The sequence below is a fragment of the Meles meles genome, chromosome 1 (genome assembly GCF_922984935.1).
Source record: "Meles meles chromosome 1, mMelMel3.1 paternal haplotype, whole genome shotgun sequence".
Classification (NCBI taxonomy): Eukaryota; Metazoa; Chordata; class Mammalia; order Carnivora; family Mustelidae; genus Meles; species Meles meles.
The window spans coordinates 120,473,085-120,492,072 of NC_060066.1; the positions used below are offsets into that span (position 1 = coordinate 120,473,085).

Sequence of the window (18,988 nt, forward strand, 5' to 3'; positions counted from 1 at the left end):
GTTTTAAGATATGTTCTTTAACAACTTAATAAAATTAAAATGAGCACAGTCCTAATGACTGACTCATTACCAACAGCAACAAAAAAATACATAAGGAAAATAAAATCTGAAAGGAAAATCTCTGATATTTCTCAGTTTATGTGATAAATCTTTAACTTTTAAAGATAAAAATACCCTATACAGGCATTCAACAGGAAGTTTCCTAATTCTTAATCCATAAAAAGTGGATCATACAATAACAGACAGTTTGGATTATAACATGAACAGTTTTTAATTAATAGGATATCTGCAAATATTTATTCTTTAGAGGGTTCTTGGGAAAGAAATGAACTGGATTTGTCAGACTACCAGTAGAGCATAGCCTATTGACTTTTCTCATTCAACTAGAAAAGAAAAATTCATAAGTTATCTACTTACATAGAAATAAATGTGGTAGCAGAGTTATTAGTTAATGTAAATGTGAAACATTAGAAGCATGAACTGAAAATGTAATAAATAGTCTGCCTGTTGTAAGTAATAAGTACATTGTAAACAACATCTGTGAAATTAACAGACTCACAGAAGGAACCTTAGATACCATCAAATACAAAACTCTGATTTACAAATTAGGAAACTAAAGTTATAGGCCTTGCCCAAGCTGATATACAGACAATAATTTGGAGATAACACTTGAGGCAAGATATACTGATCTAGTTCATTATAACTGTTTTGTCTTGTGAAAAGAGTATCCTCCCACTCCCCCACGCTCCCCAACGATGATAATTTAAGTAAGAATTCTACTTTTCAGTGTGGAGGATTTTTTTAAGTCCAGTATTTTGCATAAACAGTTTTATTAGAGATTGTTTAGAGTTTCTAAAAATTTAATTTATAAAAATGATTCCATATATACATATGTAGAAATTATTGATTTTAAAATATCTATATATAGGGTTTAAGCCTTAAGAGTGGAAACGTGTTCTCTTCCATTTAATATAATCCATAAACATTTTAAGAAATATTTTACAAATATTTACAAATGAGCTTCAACTCATAATTCTTATTTTCTTCCACCCACTTGTTCCTTCTGTGAAGTTCTAGTTCCTCCCCAGTCTTTCAAATTGAGGCTAGTAAAAAATCCTAACAGGCTCAGCTGGATCTAGAAAGGTCGCAATGAGCAATTCTCATCTAAGTCAGATCTGTACTAGCTCAGTCCAGAAGGACTGTAAGGACAGGGGTCTGTCTAGATGTGAAAGGTAATAATATTCTCTGTAAAAGGCAGTTTTCAGCTGTGATCAGAGCAAAGTGCTGAAAGATTTAGCTCATAATTTCAGGGATAATGTATCCAAATCACATCGGCTTTCTCAAAATATCTGACTTTGAAAGGAAATTACTTATAGATGAATTAAACTATGGAGTCTATTTCTAGTCAAGATACTGTAAGCGAACTTAATAGTAACTAAAAATTGTGATATTAGGAGACTAAGAAAAAAAAATCTCTTATTTGGCAAATACAGTATGTGGTTATTAAACCCAACAACCTATATTGGTTATATATAAAAAAGAAATCCTTGTGATCTTTTTCACTTGTGTGTAAACATCAAAATAAAACAACTAAAATAAAAATACTTTAAAATAAAACTCCTAAGGTACCTAAAGCTGCTTTCACTTTTCTCCAAAAAAGGAGTAAGAAAAAGCAAGGAATTAAAAAAAACTTCTTTAGTCAAATTCCATTTCAGAGTTTATCTTATTATTTTCTAATTAAACAAAATAAAATTTGGACTTTCTCCTCTACACATATGAACTTCACTTCACTATTTAGCCTATTATACATCTGTCTATTCTCTCTGGTCTTGAAAAGAACATGAAATCTAGAATGGCATTTAAAAATTTTTTTTCAGGAATATTGCTATTATTCCATATGCCATTACACTGCTATTTTGATAACTATCTCCTCAAATAAGCACTCACAGCACATTTCTATGACTGCTGAGAACTGCTTTTACTTTAAAAAAGAAATAGTGCAGCTTAAATATGAACATAGGATTTCAGAAAATTGTATTCAAATTTTCCAAATGAAAATCAATTCCTTGTAATAGTAATATGTAATTTAAATTGATATTAAATTCAAACTGTCCCCAATATTTCTATATATATCTTCATCACAAGGAAGCATGAGAGTCTCAGGGGGAGAGTGTCCTCCCATCCAGCCCCTCTGCCTGTTACCCTAAACTCTGGTCCTGCATTTTCAACAATCTAGCTCCATGTATCCATCTCTTTTTTTTCCCCAAATATCTTCAATCTCTTCTCTAGTCAATTTCTTCTGTGTAAATACAAAACCCTCTTTCCTTTGAGCCTATGTTTTACCTTCTAACAGATGCCTTGCTCCTTCCCATCACCACAGCCATACATTTTGGAAGTCACTTGTGCTTATTTATTCTCTTCACTTGTCATCCCCTACAACCTGGCTTTTACCCTATCTGCTACAGAGAAATGCCTCTGGATGGCCTCACACTGCCAAATTCAGTGTACAATTTTCTGTCCTTATTCTGAGTCTTGGCAACATTTAGCATTGTTCTCTTTTGAAATCTCTGGCTTTTTATTCTGGTATGCCTCCTCCTCTGACTGTTCAATAATTTTCATAGGCTTCTTTCTAGGCTTGCATTCTAAGTTTTCTAAGCTATTTTCATTCTATTTGGATGTCTAAAATCCCTCATACACATTCTACGTGGAACTCTCCCTTTCAAATTGGTTCTTCTGCCGATAGGGCCTTTCTCCACCTTCCATCCAACCACCCATGGAGGGGAACTGGAGTTACTTCAGTCCCTGCTCCCTCATTCATTCCCCATATGCAGACAGAGATAAGGTCCTACAGTTTCTACCTCTTAAGCCTCTCTCCAACCTGTGACTTTCTCTCTGATTGCACTGTCATTGCACTAGCTCAGGCATCAGCATTCCTCACATTAATGATGCTGATGACTCCTAAGGGTCTCCTTACCTCTGTCACAGCCCACTCTCCGAATACTGCCAGCCTGCTCTTTCCAAACTGTCGTTTTGTCATTTCCCTGGGATATGTCCTACTAAGGCTCCCCACAGATTCAGAACAAAAGCCCATATTTCTTGGCAGGACACAGAAGTCCTTGATACTTTGGATCTTCTCCAGCTTTATCTCCTGCCACTGCCCTACAAGCATCTTATGATTTAACTGCTGTTAAGACAGAACTGCTCATAGTTCTCCAAATATATATTTAATTAAAGGAATACACCAAAAGGGACATTCCAGGACTGGCAAATAGAAAGATGTGATATCAAATTGCTCCTAAAAAACACTATTCTCCCCCTACTTCCATGGTTCTTTCGTTCTTCCTTCAGTTCCCGTACCACATGGTTGGCGCTGCTTTACTTGAAAGGGAAAGATCATTATCTTTCTGATAATTAGAATTTCTAAGCTGATGATCAATAAGCTTTCAAAATAAGGGCTTAAAAGTTAACTATGAGATATTAACCACTGAAACAAACTATATCAAATCCAGGTACTATAAATTCGGCTATTTTTGAAAACAGTAACATCACTAAAATCTAAAGGGTGAACCACATGTTCTTAGAAGTCAAATATATTTTGTGGTTTCACCAATGCAGAGAAATGCTATGAAAACATTATTGAGATAAAGGCTATAAAAACAACATTGAGAAAAAACATCTGTACATAATATTTTCAATTACTGCTTTTTTTCCATCAGAAATCCATAGTATTTTCTGAGCACTGATCATTTTATAAACTGCTAAAGAACACAGAGGCATATAATTTTCAACTGGACACACATATCCGCTACTGTCACGAAGGGTATTACCTTAAGATGGGCCTTAAAAATGTTTTCTAGGCCTCCAGGACACACCTTTTAGTTAATATCCAAAATATTAATAATTATTGTTACTGTTATAAGTTAAGAATATCTTAAGTTCTATTTAAATAAGTTTAACAAAAATCATTTGAACTAAACTTGTAAGAACAGCTGAATTTCTGTGCATTCTAGCTCTTAAAAGACCTAGAAAACTAAGTTTATGTGGGATCTAAAATTTAAATATCCATTAATGATTCATCTTAAGGAGACTAGGTTAGGATGTTCTATCATTTGCAATCAGAGATTTTTATTTGGATATTTCATGAAGTATTTAGTCTTTTCTCAAGTTCTTTGTCTTTTAATCCTACACCAAGAAAAAAATAAGACTAACCTGAGCAGTGTAAACAGGATCTGTGATACTTAATTAAACACCAGTTGATGAATTCCATCCTTCGCCTCATTCCAAGACTAGTTTACTCATTAATATTTATAGAAAAGTACTGATCACCAGGTAGGAACCATTCATTTTGCAGTTTGAAAGCAGTCTGCTATTTCATTTTTTAAATTCTTGGGCATTTTGTTGGTGGTATTAATCTACATGGTATGTCATGTCAGCTGAATTATCAAGAGCTTAGATTTTTATAGAGTCATAAAGAATATGGAAAGAATATAATTTAATTAAACTATGATATTTAGAGATGAGAGTTGCTCTTTGCTCTCATAAACTATCTTATTTTTCCTGAGAACACAGTTTCATGTGTCAAAATAAAATACAGAGTTATGGTGAATAATAGGAAAAATACAGTGAATTTATCTAAGGGAAAAATAAGTGGGTATGAGTGAGGAGGGACTCCTGCTTTTCATATTATGTTTAAAAAAATTGGTTGGGAGGTTCTAATAGTTCCTTTTAGGCAGTATGATAGAATGACAGACCATTAGGCAGCTATAATAACGAATTTTAAATTTCTTTTATTTGTTAAGCTAAAATTGTGCTTTGATCAGTTCCTAATATTGAAATACCCACAAGCAACATTCGCCATACCTGAAAGAGGAAACAAACAAAAAATTACCGTTAAGTGTTACTTACATTCCAAATCGCAATGTTCCAGAAACATATGTCTGCCAGTGTGCACAATAGAACATGAATGTCCCAGCAAAACAACAAAAAAACATCCAGTCAGGATTTGTCCCCAGCTGCACTGCGATACAAGTTCCAAGAACCACGAAAACTGCAAGAGAAAGATCACAATAAAAACTGAATAATCCGAAAAATCAACATTAACTGAGCCGGGAATGATGTTAGATGAGGCAAAAAGAAGACATGCTATGAATGTACAATTTTCTCTCGGTTATCAGAGGCACCAGAAAAGCAGGATGTAATCTTTTACCCCATAATTTCAATTTCTTCTTTCACTACACCACATACTGGAACCAAAGGTCTCAAAAGCAACTAAAATACTTGAGCATTTTTGGAGTATTCTCCCAACTCAGTAATAGTGATACTAATGAACAGTAAAAATTTACAGACCAGAGTTTAAAAAAAAAAGAAAAAGAAAAACCACCCCCTGTGCCTTAGTTTCCTCATTTGTAACACGATAATAATAACCAGATAAAATATATCAGTATTATAAGGAATTTCAAATAGTGCCTGAAACAGAGTAAACACTATATAACCTGAAAACAAAAACACCTAAAGGCCTACATAATTCACAAAAGGACTTTTTAAAAAAAGATTTTATTTGTTTATTTGACAGAGAGAAAGATCACAAGTAGACAGAGAGGCAGGCAGAGAGAGATAGAAGCAGGCTCTCCGCTGAGCAGAGAGCCCGACATGGGGCTCGATCCCAGGACCCTGAGATCATGACCTGAGCCGAAGGCAGAGGCTTTAACCCATTGAGCCACCCAGGTGCCCCAGGACTGACTTTTTTTAGATTCATAGCTATTCCAAGTCTACACCATAATCTTAAACATCCATGGAATATTCATTTAAATATAAAGACCACGAATTTCCTAATCTCCCACTATTATACTCATCTATAATTTATGAGACTTTTGATGATGACAATTATGCCCTAAGATTTTAAAAACAAGAGGTGCCAAAAGAATACTACTTAGGTTTAAAAATGACTTCAGTAGAAATTAGCATAATTTCTAAATTTCCCCTTACAGCCAATAATGAACAAATATTAACTGTATTTATAGTCTTTTGAAAACATTAAAAGTAGATATAAATCACTTATTCTGATAACTATCAAAACATCATAAACCTCTTACTTATTCCAATATTTTTTCACATTAATTTTATCACTATAATCATTAACATTTAAAAAAATCAACAATACCTGTTGATAGTGAATCACAACCATGATCAAAAAGTTCTCCCAAAGGAGAACTGCTATTGGTTCTTCTTGCCTGTTTCCCATCTATAGCGTCCAAAGACTGGTAAATGAAAAGGCCACACGCACAAGCAATATATGCCCACAGAGGAGCCTGTGAAACAAAAAATCAGAAACACAAGAGTTATAAAGACATTCGTTACTATGTTTTGCTGATATATTTTTACTCACAGATATTTTATCTTTACTCTCCAGAGAAGAACTGCTGGCTGGAAGCTATGGGAGAGAATCCCAGGGCTATGTAATGGAAAACTTTTTGGGACGATCGGAACTGTAAAAGAATCAAATTCTTTGCTTTGTAGGGGTGCTCAAGCAGATGCTGGATAACACTACTATGTAGGTTATATAAGAGATCACACTAGGTGACCTCTATAACATTCCTCCTAACATTTAGACTCTAAGAGTAACTAAAAAATAATCTAGTATAGTTGTTCCCAAATCATATCTTTCAAGATGTTTACAGGTCTTATGTGAAGAATATGAATTCCATGCTAAGCTCACATGGGAAACACCGGATCAAACAATGTTAAACAGACCTCTACTGCAGGGCTTCTTCCAGCCCTTAATTTTGCTAATACACACTGTGAATATTCAAGAAGGGGGACACAATATACTGCCATTTTCCAAATTTATTTGAGCATGTAACCTATTTTTCAACACACCTCTTCAACCTTTTCCTGGAATGACACTAGGAAAATGATGATCTAGTACACAGAGTGCTTAGAACATTATTTTTCAAACATTTTTAGACACATTTTCAAGGAACAATTTCTCTTTTCCCAGACAGAAATTGAACCACTAATACTAGATTTAAATGTTGTGTTAAAAAAGGAGAACTTCTATTTGACATGTTCTTTTTAAGAATGTAGAAGAGTGTTTTATATCATTTTTCACTATTTTCCGATGCCCAAGCCAAGAAAAAAATTTCTATAATCACAAGGTATTTTCTCAGATATTGGTTATCAAGTTAAGCTGTGTGCTAAATGCTCACAGCAGCATATTAAAACTACTCAAAGCTGCAAATAATATTTATATTCTGCATTGCAAAGAGGTTTCTCTCAAAATCCTATTTAGTTCTCAGTATTCAAGGTAAGGATCTTCTCTTAAACATTTTCTTAAAGTCTCATGTTTTAGAATACTGAAGCTGTCAAAAGGACCATAGCATAAACCAGACTTTCAAACCCTGAAAGCAATAGCTTTGATTGTGTAATCATACTTTATGTGCAAGCTCACTGGACTGATAAATCTCAAGTGACTAAGAACCCCACCTTCTAGACTTTGAGTCTATTACTTCTTGCTCCTAAAGGAATCTATTAACCCTCTAGAGCTGCTCTGTCCTATACAGTAGCCATTAGTCATTTTAGTTTAGATTATTAGATATATTTTTTATTATTTTATTTTCAGTTTAGATTATTAGATATATTTGGATTAGTTATTTTAGTTTAGATTCAATAAAATTAAATAAAACTAAAGACTCCGTTCCTCAGCTACACTAGGCACATTTCAAGCGCTCAACAGCCAGATGTGGCTCTGCGTACCACACCAGACCACAAAGACACAGACCATAACCAGCATCACCGAAATTTCTATTGGACAATACTGCTTAACAGGACTAGAAAGCTTGGGACTTCTTGGGGTCTAAACTCTGGATTTTAACGGGGGCAATGTGTTAGTCTGAAACAGAGACAACTTCAACCATCAGTATACACACAATCCTAGGAAATGGTAAAAAAGTAATTACATATATGTAAGAGAAAGCAAAGTCTTGTGTCTTCAGATAGTTCTTTCCTCCTGTGAATCTGCAGAATTCTATAAATAAATAAATAAACTAATATTTATATATTTCTTCATTGTTCCCATTCTTTCACAACTCAGAATTGTTTTAGGAAGCAAGCTTTCTCGCGGAGCCTGGGTGGCTCAGTCGGTTAAGTGTCTGTCTGCCTTTGGCTTAGGTCGTGATCCCAGAGTTCTGGGATCCAGTCCTGCACTGGGCTCCTCTGCTCAGTGGGAGTCTACTTCTCCCTCTCCCTCTGCATACTGCTCCTGCCTACTTGCCCACTCATGGGCACTCCCTGTTTCTCTCTCAAATAAATAAGCAAAATCTTAAAAAGAAGAAGAAGTGGGTTAAGCCGCTGCCTTCAGCTCGGGTCATGATCTCAGGGTCCTGGGATCGAGTCCCGCATCGGGCTCTCTGCTCAGCAGGGAGCCTGCTTCCCTCTCTCTCTGCCTGCCTCTCTACCAACTTGTGATCTCTCTCTGCCAAATCAATAAATAAAATCTTAAAAAAAAAAAAAAGAAGAAGAAGAAGAAAAGGAAAAAGAAGAAGAAAGCTTTCTCATGCAGGAATAAGCAGTAGTCTCAGTTGGTTTAAGAGCCTGAGAGATACACTGAATCAATAAAGGACACATTTATCATTCAGAAAACCATCACACCCTGATAGGTAGGAGGAGAACAATTAGCATAGGAAAATAATTTTATCACAATCAGGCAATGAAATGACTTGCAAAATCTTGCAGAGATGTTCTCATATGAGTAAACTCAGGTGAAGAAACTATAAGAAATATGGGAGCGTTTGAAACATAACTGTGGGGTTTACATACATAAATATGTGTACATATACTGAGCAAGAGTGTTTTTTTCTTTTTTTTTCCTGGGAGGACATATCAAAAACTTGTTTACATTTACAAAAAGAGGAATTAGAGGTAAGAGTGTAAAGAAAAGTCAGGTTAAAAAGATTTTACTTTTTTTTATACCGTTCTGTTTGAATTTTTCCAACTATGTAATGTTTCCCCTTTCTTTTTCAATGTCAGTAGGAGTTAACTGGGCAATAAGATTATGCACAATGTGCCACCTTAATTTTCTTTCCAATCTTGTATATTAATAGGAAAAAATCTAAGAAATTTCTTAGCAAGTTAGATCAAAAACATTAAATATAGTAATATAAAACAATAACAAATGAATGTTAATACAGAAAACTCCATATGATCATATTCCAAAAAGTTTTATTTAAACCTGATGGGAGCTCTTATTGGTAACAGCACATAGCTCAATTATGGTTTTCCTGTGTATAAGATAGCTAACACCAATTTCTTTCATCTATCTTATGTGGCAAAGGTAAGTCAAACATATGTAACATTAACAAGCTGCAAGGTAAATTCCAAATTAGCTTATGAAACTAAGACCAAAGCTGATGAGATTTAAATACTTAGTCTAAGAAATAGATCATGAGGATATTTTAGTATCCATAAAAAAAGGGCTAAGTCTACATTTCTATCTTAGAAATGTGAAAAATAAGGGCTGGTTTTCCTTTCTTATCTACTGTAAAGTTATTTTCTAACAAGAATGGCAAACTCAGCTGAAACCATTACAATGACAGTCTTTTCTAGGAGAAAGACGGTATCTGAAACTATTTAAAAAAAAAATATCAGTAACATAAAAAATATATGGAGGGGCCCTGGGTGGCTCAGTGGGTTAAAGCCTCTGCCTTCAGCTCATGTCATGATCCCAGGGTCCTGGGATCGAGCCCCACATCGGGCTCTCTGCTCCACAGGGAGCCTGCTTCCTCCTCTCTCTCTGCCTGCCTCTCTGCCTACTTGTGATTTCTCTCTGTCAAATAAATAAAATATTTAAAAAAAATATATACATATATGGAAACTTCACAATACCTGGAGACATGAAATTTAATATTCACCCACTGGGACAAGGCCCAAAGGAATTAGACCTAAAATGAATGAGAATGTCCCTGGGTAATAAACTTATGGAACTCTTTGACTCCAAAACAGTGATTTTTTTAAAAAATAAGAAATTCAATAAGAACTTATATAATTTGTGATTCCATACATATGTATTTTTAGAGGAAATCAGGAATAAGAGGAAGGTTGTAGGGAAGAAAATGTTACATACTTAATGTTTTTGACCAATGAAATAATAACCATTTATTGAGCTTTGTATGTTAGGAACTCTAAATGGATAATTTTATTTCTCTTAATACTACAAAACAAAATTTCAAAGGATAAATAAACTGTGCCTTAGAAAATTCACATAATTTACTGAAGATCACAGAGATAATAAGAACGTATCATGGAAGACAGTTATGACCTATTCTAATGCACTGTGATCTAAAGCCTAACTAGGATTTCTACTGTGCAGCTATAAAGCATCCAGGCATAGCCTTTGTGGGACACTATCTTCCCTAGCAGAGCACAAAACAGTGGCTCAGTCATGTTCTACCTTGATTCCTCCTAGCAGCAATTCTAAAAAGTTCTCTGTGATCAGAATCGTTCCCATTCTGGAAGTTTCTTCAAAGATTTAAACTAATTCGAGGATTACTCTAAAAATTCCAAATCACTTAAGCACAGAGGCTAAAGAAAAGTATTATAGGGAACATGGTACCTGGTACACTCTGGGGTATTCAATAAATAACTATTAGTAGCTGAGCTACCTTTGAACTTGCTCTCAGTCCCTGATCCCCATCATGGAAATAGCTTAGGATTGTGGGAAAAGCTTCCTTTGGAATCAACACACCTTCCTGTTGTTCTGCTATATCTCTAAGGATGTGTGTGATCTGGACCAAGTTGCTCTGAAGTGGCTATCAGGTACTCGAATAAGCCACAGATAAAATAGTCCAAAGGACATGTGATAAAGAATCCCAGGACACATTTAAACAATCACACTGGTTTTTAAGTTTCCTGATTGATATAAAGGAAGACAGTTAAGAAAATGATAAAAATTAGAAATATATTTATACAATCTGTATGGATGGGATTTGCATAGTAAAAGAGGAATTAAAATAAAAGTATTCAAGGGTGAGGAAGAAATGAACATCTGGAAGAAAACAACAACAAAAAAGCCAACATGTTTTATAGGTAACTGTGATGTTCAATAGCTATTTACTTTAAGAGCTCTATGTGGAAACAAATGAATTGATGATAACCAAAAGGAATAGAGAGTTGGATGGCGATAATTTTATCACAAAGAACAAATCATCTGAAAAGACTACTTAAATGATTACTCCCAGCTTAAAACAAGATAAGGACTATTGTGACCACTACAATTTCTTATGATTCAGAGTCACCTCTGACCCCTTTAGTTGAGGATCACCTTCTATCTTCTTGGTTACCTGGGACTGATCACTTGGATTAATATAGGCACAATAAATGTTTCTGATTCTCTTCCATTTACCTCACTGTTAAGCTCCCTTTTTATCAAGGAGATTTTAAAACCAAAGAGATAAACATCAATTTACTTTTTCTGATGAACAGCTCTAGTTTCAGTTTTGGTTTTAAGAATGGGTACAGAGGGTAAAAGAGGGACCAGCAGTAGAGACTTTTACTTAAGAAGGCCCAGGAAGAAAGTCTTTGTCAGCAATAACTACTCCCCTTCTTAACTGCAGCTGTTGCATAATACAGAACAGGAAATGCATTCTATTGACTTTTTCTTGTATGTCTTTAGCTTTGTTAGTATAACAGAGATATACCTGAGGTCTATCAGTCACATATATTTATAGGAGGAGAAAAGGGATATTCAAGCAATTTTTACAGGAATGGAGAGGAAATCACTTTTGATAAAACTGATTTACTTGATAAAACTGAATCACTACTTTTTCTCTCTGGTCATTTTAAACTTTTCTAAGATTTCATTCAGCTATTAAAAATTTTTTAAAAATTCAGTCATTTTTAAAAACTTTTTTTGTATTTAGATTTACTGATTTTAAAAGGACTATCTTAACATGTTAATCCCTGATAACATTAATTTACCTACTAGAATCAGACTGTACCTTTTGCTTCTGGTTTTCATAAACAGAGGGTATAAAGCAGACTGTAGTTATAACCGTTAATAGTATGTGTGATACAATATTTTAGAACAGTTGATAAACAATTGTCGAATCATCTTATCTTTAGCTAAAATGACCTAAAAATCCCAATTACAGAGTTTTGTGTATATAACAAATGCTCATAACTGTTAAGAAATCCATCTTACCTGCTCTGTAGCTGTGGGACAGTAGAAGACTAACAAAACGGTTGTACAGATGTTTATTGACAATCCAATGATGGTGATGAGATTTGGGGCAATCCAGGAGGGAACTCTTCCAACTAGCCATTCCCAATACCCCTGCATTAAGGGCTCCAGCAGGGACCGTCCGGCACTCTGATATCTGTGTTCTTCTAGCCGCTTTAGTTGGTGTCTTGATAATGGTGGTGTAGGTAACTGAAACAATTTATTTAATACACACCCTGGAGTACTCATATGCCCGAAGCCCACAGGGGACTCCGGGTGAGAATCTCCACATCGTTTTCTCGTTGATCGATGCCCACTCATGGATTTTGGCTGTCTTATTTGAAGAGAATAATTTATCTTGTTTCACAACTTTTTTTGCGGCTGGTCTTTACCTGAAAAAAGAGAAAAAGACACATCTGTCAGCCACGATTTTTATCAATGTCAGTAGTAAATTAAAAAGAAAAAAAACTGGTAATAGTAATGTGTATCAAACAAATCAGAAGACCAGGGATCTGCTTTTAGTTCTTGTTCTTATTAATGGTGTAAGCCAAAAAAAGTCCTATAACTTCACCCTCAGGCGAAAAATATTAAGGGATTTTAATAGTAATATGCTTCTTGATACCTTATATAGCTTGTCTGACTTCAAAGCTCTTGCCTTTTTTTCCTATCTCACACTGATTTCGGTAATATAATGGAACAAATCTTAGAAATGACCTAGTCATTTCACATATATGGACACTGAGGTCCACAGACATCCCCAAAGATAGCTAGCAAATTAGTATTAATATCAGAGGAATGACTTGAATAATATGGGTCTTAAATCAGATTTTAATTTGTTAATAGCTAACATTGGGCACTTACTACACACTAATGCTTCAAGCATTTCACATTTTTTAAAAAAGATTTTATTTATTTATTTGACAGAGAGAGACACACAGAGAGAGGGAACACAAGCCAAGTGTGCAGGAGAGGGAGAAGCTGGCTTCTGGCCTAGCAGGGAACCCAATGTGGGCCTTGATCCCAGGACCCTGGGATCATGACCCGAGTGTAAGGCAGCCACTTAATGACTGAGACACCCAGGCACCTGATAACATTATTAGAAATTACTAAGCAACATAAGAAAATGACAAGAATATTTTCAAGATTAAAGGGTAGTTATATATATTCATCAGACTGCATGCAAAATGTAGTGAGAATACTCAAAAATTAGTATGGTGACTTCAAAGGTTTGAAGTGGTGAGTGCCTAGAAGAAGGTGGTAAAAATGGAAATGTGAAAGACAGTCAAATCTATAAGTAATTTTTATGTAGAACGAGAATCAAGGGAAGGCACTTAGAAATTAGATATGAAAGGTGAAGGAGAAGAAAACACAAATCAAGAGACTAAAAAAAAGAAGTTAAGAAAGAAAACCAGTTATTTTGGAGGCTTGGAGGGTGATGAAAGGGGATCTGAGGATAGAGATTAGAAAGACATAAAAGTAGCTTTTAAGTAGGTATGTTTTAGACAAGATTAAACACCTGGAGTTTAAGCAAGAGATGAAAATTGCAAGTTATCAACTCTGAATGCTAAAGTCTAGTGGTTTTTTTTGTTTGTTTGTTTTTGAAAGAAAAGTTCTTAAAGGGATTAAGTAGAAAGAAAAAAGGAAAATAATAAGAACTTGTGGGAAACTTGGTTATAGAGCAGAAGAAAGGGAAGCCATAAGAGGATTAAGGGGCAGGGGAAGGAATCATCTCAATAGAACTGAAAGGGTAGTGGCATCAAACCAAGAGAAGTGTGCTTCGATATTCTGGTAGAAAGCTATCCAGCATGTAATATGAAATTCCCAGAAATATTCCACTACGGGAATACAGAATGTGATACAGGAAGTAGGATATTTCAACAACGGACCCGGTATCAAACATGCCTAAGACTACTTCTCTCTATTCCCATACACAGCAAGTTCCAAAGTTTCAGTGTCACCAAGGACCTGGAGTGACAACCACAATCTCAATCATGTGTCTCAATAATTGGTTCAGAAAATAGTTTTTTAATTATCAACTGCCTTAAATAAATTTTCAAAAATCTTAAAACAATCACCAGTGCCACAATTTACCTAAAGTGTGAGATAAAAATATTGAAATAATTTTCAAACCAAGGCAAATTATTTCAAAGAATTCTGCCACACACTCAACTGTATCACAAAACAACTGATTAATGTCAAGCAACTGGTTACAAAATCATTTTGGAGAAAGTGACAGACATAACCACCCAAAACTTAATTTTACGGTAGTCAAATTTTCTGTAGTTAAATGACACAGCTTCACATTTGGGGAGCTATAATAAATCAGCTTTTACAGAATTCAACTTAAAAGTGGGAATAAAAAGTTTATTCATCTCAATTTATACTTCATTATTGTAGTATTCCATTATCCTACTGTAAAAATGAAGTGACATACTGAGGGTGTTGGCCTCCTTTTGGCACTAAACTACAAGCAACTGATCCTAATGGTTTTAAGTTTGAGCATTTGGCAGGATTATATGATAAACTGATACCTTCCTTCTGAGTGTTTTCCCCCTCTGACCTAGTTTTTTGTTTGTTTGTTTGTTTGTTTTTTACCTTTTAATTCTTTTAGAAAAGTCTACAGTTTGACAAACCTTAATAGATCCAGCCATTACTTAATTCATACATGAAAGAAAGCCAGTGAGTTTTTAACTATTTCAATTTGGCAACATTGTCTCTGTGAAGCTACTAGCAACAAGATTGCAAACATAAATTCAGGTACATGTAGCCCAACCTACAGATACCCACTTTGCTTTCAATAAATGCCTATAGACATAGACAGAGAGGTTGTTGTCACTGCTACAGGTCCATCTCCACTCTTCTTCATCTGATCACATCTGAGACCCAGAGGTTATTGCAATTCAAACCATCTCAGGAAAAAATAGGAGCTTTTGAATTTCAGCAAAGGAAAAGCAAGCATATCTCAAGGGAGTGCAACAGGGTAGGTGACTATTATAGGAAGAGTGAACTTTATGTAGAAAAAGGGAAACAGGATGTGGGATGGGAATATGGAATGGAGAAGCAAATAGTATAAAAATTATTCTAGCCACTTGAGATTTTTTACCTAGTCAGGCTTATGCCGAAAAGGGTGAAGAGAAGATGTTCTTTTCTTACCATACTACAAGGAACTAAAACAATTAATGAAAGGAGTTAAAATTTATTGCTGGCTAGCCTAGAAACCACCAGTCCTAAGTTTTTATGAGAAAATGAATTCTAAGTTCCAAATGCATTCAGCCAACATTGAGTGCAGTAAGCAAGATAGACATCCTCCTGGTTCCCATGTCCAACTGGAAAATAAATAAAAACAGGTAAACAAGCAAATAGCATTACACACTGTGATGGGTGCTATGAGGAAAACAAAGTGTGGAGCCAGAAAATAGTAGCGGTGCACATTTTAGATAAGGTGGTAGCAATCTATGAAGACGTAGCATTTATATCAAATTCAGAGGATGAAAAGGACCTAGTCCAAGTAAAGGTAACAGGTCCTGAAGCAAGAAAGAGCTTGTCTTGTTCAGGTGCCTTTGAGATCACTACGGCTGGACAGCAATAAATCAGATGGAAGAGTGACATAAAGTCTGAAAAGCCAGACAATGCAGAGGTTTACAGACCATGGTAAAGAACTGAGATTTTATTTTGATGTTTTGAAAAGTCATCAATGAGCTTATAAAAATTTTTGTAATTTTGTAGCACAACCTACTTATTAACTGAGGATGTGTTTTCATAAATCGTAATAGTAAAAGTGAGTATTTTAGCTGAAAAACTTCCCATCACCTGGAATTTATTTTATTTTTTTTTTTTAAGATTTTATTTATTTGACAGAGAGATCACAAGTAGGCAGAGAGAAAGGGGGGAAGCAGGCTCCCTGCTGAGCAGAGAGCCCAATGTGGGGCTCGATCCCAGGTCCCTGAGATCATGACCTGAGCTGAAGGCAGAGGCTTAACCACTGAGCCACCCAGGCGCCCCTGGAATTTATTTTAGTATAATATTGATCACAGGCCTATAGCTATTGTAACCTTTCCACTTACAATCAGCAAATTCCCCTTCTCTGTTATAACTTGGCTCTACTGCAATACTCATTTCATAGCACTTAATACATTGAGTTTTTCTGTTTGTTGTATTGTTTCTGGTCTTCTCCCCACATTGGTCTATAAGCTCCAGGAATGCAGAGGCCATGCCTGTCTAACATTCTTTTCCCACACTCTCATACCATACCTAACATTAAGTAGGTAATCAGGATTTATTTGTGAAAAATGGCTCATTATTATTTAATGAGCACCTAGTTGTTCTAGACCCTGAAGAAACAGAAAGACTGAAGTATGGCCAACCATGATCCCAAGAAACTTAAAGGGGGTGGGGAAGAGAGTCTTATAAACAGCTAAGTTATAATGTGCTGTGAACAAACTGTTGTGGGAGTCCAGAGGAGGGGGGTACATATGGTCTAACAAAAAAATTTTCTTTGTGCAGGCATGAATATTTATGTGAAAAGCCCAACAAAGGTACAAAAATATAATCAGAGCTATTTAATGAATATCTTTACTAAAATTACACACAAATTGTGAAGCTAAATCTATGACATAGAACATCTGTGCTTATAGCAGCTGAGGAAAATGGCATGCTGCCTACATTATTCCTGTGTTCAGCTTTAGGGAACATCTGACAAGTATCCCACTAAAAAAGGCATCTCCAACTGCTCAGTAGAGCATAAGGTAAACTTACACAATATCCAACCTGTAGTGTGAAATTCCAGAATTCCCATCCCCCACGTCTAAGGGTGCCAAGTTTTAAACTCCACTGATTCAGCAGTGCGTTTACAGTCCTTTCACGGGAATTAGTGACTACACAGTTCTTTCCATCCTTTACGGCACTAATAAAGAAAATTACTAACGGCCAACACTATTTGGAAGGCAGAGCAAATTACAAAATGTGTTTTTAAAAAAGGAAAACTAATAGGATCACAGGATTACATTCAGCATTATTTAACAAGTGGTACATAGAACAAGTTAGCAAAAACAAAAGCCTTTTCAGCAGACTTGGAAGCAAAAACAGTACTGTGTAATACAATTTAGATCTACTGTTTTGAAGTGAAATCTTGCATTCCTTTAAAAAAAAAAAAAAAGGAAACAACTTCCCCCAGAAAAAAAAAAAAAAAGAAGAAGAAGAAAAGCAAAAGCCTGGTATTTTATAGAGTATTTTTGTATTCCCCTAAAAAAGACAGCACAGCCTGACCCTCAAAAGAACACCACCAGCACTTTTAGCCAGCTTAAAGAACAACTCTACTGCTGCCTAGAAAACAAACTGAACTACGCAATAAAATGTAATTTGGCTTATGGCAAAGTTTAGAGTTACAGATATAAACATTTAAGTGTTTATAATGTAAATCTGAAGAGACTGGGTGTGGGAAAGGAAGGAGAATACATTTATGAAATCATAATTGTAAATATTCAGAACAATCTATTAACTGGACAAGAAATAAAAATGCCACTGGTGGAACAGGTTAATACAAGAGGCAGATTTATCACACTTATTTCTCTAATGGAAGCATTGTGCAGACAAGTTGTACAAGGGGCTCTAACTAGTTTTTCTCACCACAGAACAGATATGCCGCAAAATAAATGCTTTTAGAACTTCAATCGCTGGAACTTTATGTGACTGCCAATATTCCAAAGTAGTAAAGCTAAATATCCTTACGACAGTCTAACTTGTGGTGTTAGTCAATTAAATACACACATTGAACACATTCCTATCCTACTAGTTCGAGTGCAGAAACTGAATCTTTATTCTCTGTCCACATACAAGATAAGACCTTAATATTTGCTGAAAGATAACTATGAATTTGCCTATCATAATATGGATTCACTAATAAACTAAGAGACCCTAAACAAAATTATATATTCGACACCAATGATCCAAACAGCCAAGTGACATAACGCCAAGCACCAAATTGGAGAAGACAAGTTAAACACACCTTATTGTAAAGATCCCATCCATCCAGTGTTCCTGGGAACACTTGCAAACACTAGCAACCCTCCTGTCCTTTCTCCTTCCAAGAATACTGCTGAAACAAACCCCCGCTATTTATAAATAAATATACGCTGGTATTTCTAGAAAAGTTGCTGACCAAGAAGCGTGGCCCAGTCACACGAGCACCGCATTCCAAATGGCAGGCCACCCCGTCACCGAATGCAACACGATCTGGGGACCTGGAAGCACCTGAGCAGGAGGGTGTGGACCCGACATGGCACGGTCGGTTCCACGCGGGCAGCGTCCCCGCCCGCCCAGCCCGGGCCGGCCGAGGTTCTCCGCGCCACGACTCCCAACTCCTACACTCAGCAGCCCCCGGACTCCCGCGCTAGCACTTCGTCACCTCAGTCTCTCCACCCGAGGCCAGAGGGGCAAGCGCCCCTCGCCCTCCCCAGAACCCCGCGCGCGAGGCCAGCCGGCGCGAGGAAGCGCTGCTTTCGCCTCGCCGAATCCATACACACCTATATTCCAATGCCCCACCCCAGAGCATGCAGCTCTCTCTCCACGCCTCTCGAGAGTCGTGCCCCCCAACACGTCCGTCACACCCGGTCATCTTCCCAAGGCCGAGCCCCGCAGCCTTACCCCGACCCCCGAAAGCACACCGATAGAAATAAGCCCTCCGCCTCCAGACGACTCAGCGACTCTGATCGGCGGCAGCCCGTTCGCGACACTTTCGCGTTGCCGTAAAGGGATACAGGGTTGGATCGAGCGGCGGCG

The 18,988-nt window shown here is 36.2% G+C and overlaps 1 protein-coding gene across 6 annotated transcripts in view; it reads right to left on the minus strand.

The window, feature by feature from the left end:
- CEPT1 (choline/ethanolamine phosphotransferase 1) overlaps nt 1–18,988 on the minus strand; it is a 36,935-nt gene extending 17,947 nt beyond the window's left edge. For 2 of the 6 annotated variants that reach the window (XM_046026265.1, XM_046026259.1), the window contains exons 1-4: nt 18,854–18,988; nt 12,194–12,603; nt 6,161–6,308; nt 4,906–5,047 (exon numbers count right to left, since the gene is read on the minus strand). In XM_046026265.1, the coding sequence (XP_045882221.1) occupies nt 4,906–5,047; nt 6,161–6,308; nt 12,194–12,532 (629 nt within the window). In that variant the 5' untranslated portion in view covers nt 12,533–12,603; nt 18,854–18,988. Of the gene's footprint in view, nt 1–4,905; nt 5,048–6,160; nt 6,309–12,193; nt 12,604–15,314; nt 15,379–18,215; nt 18,237–18,368; nt 18,504–18,732; nt 18,754–18,853 lie in introns of those variants that run through there. The other 4 variants (XM_046026292.1, XM_046026279.1, XM_046026287.1 and 1 more) reach the window with 4 other exon arrangements.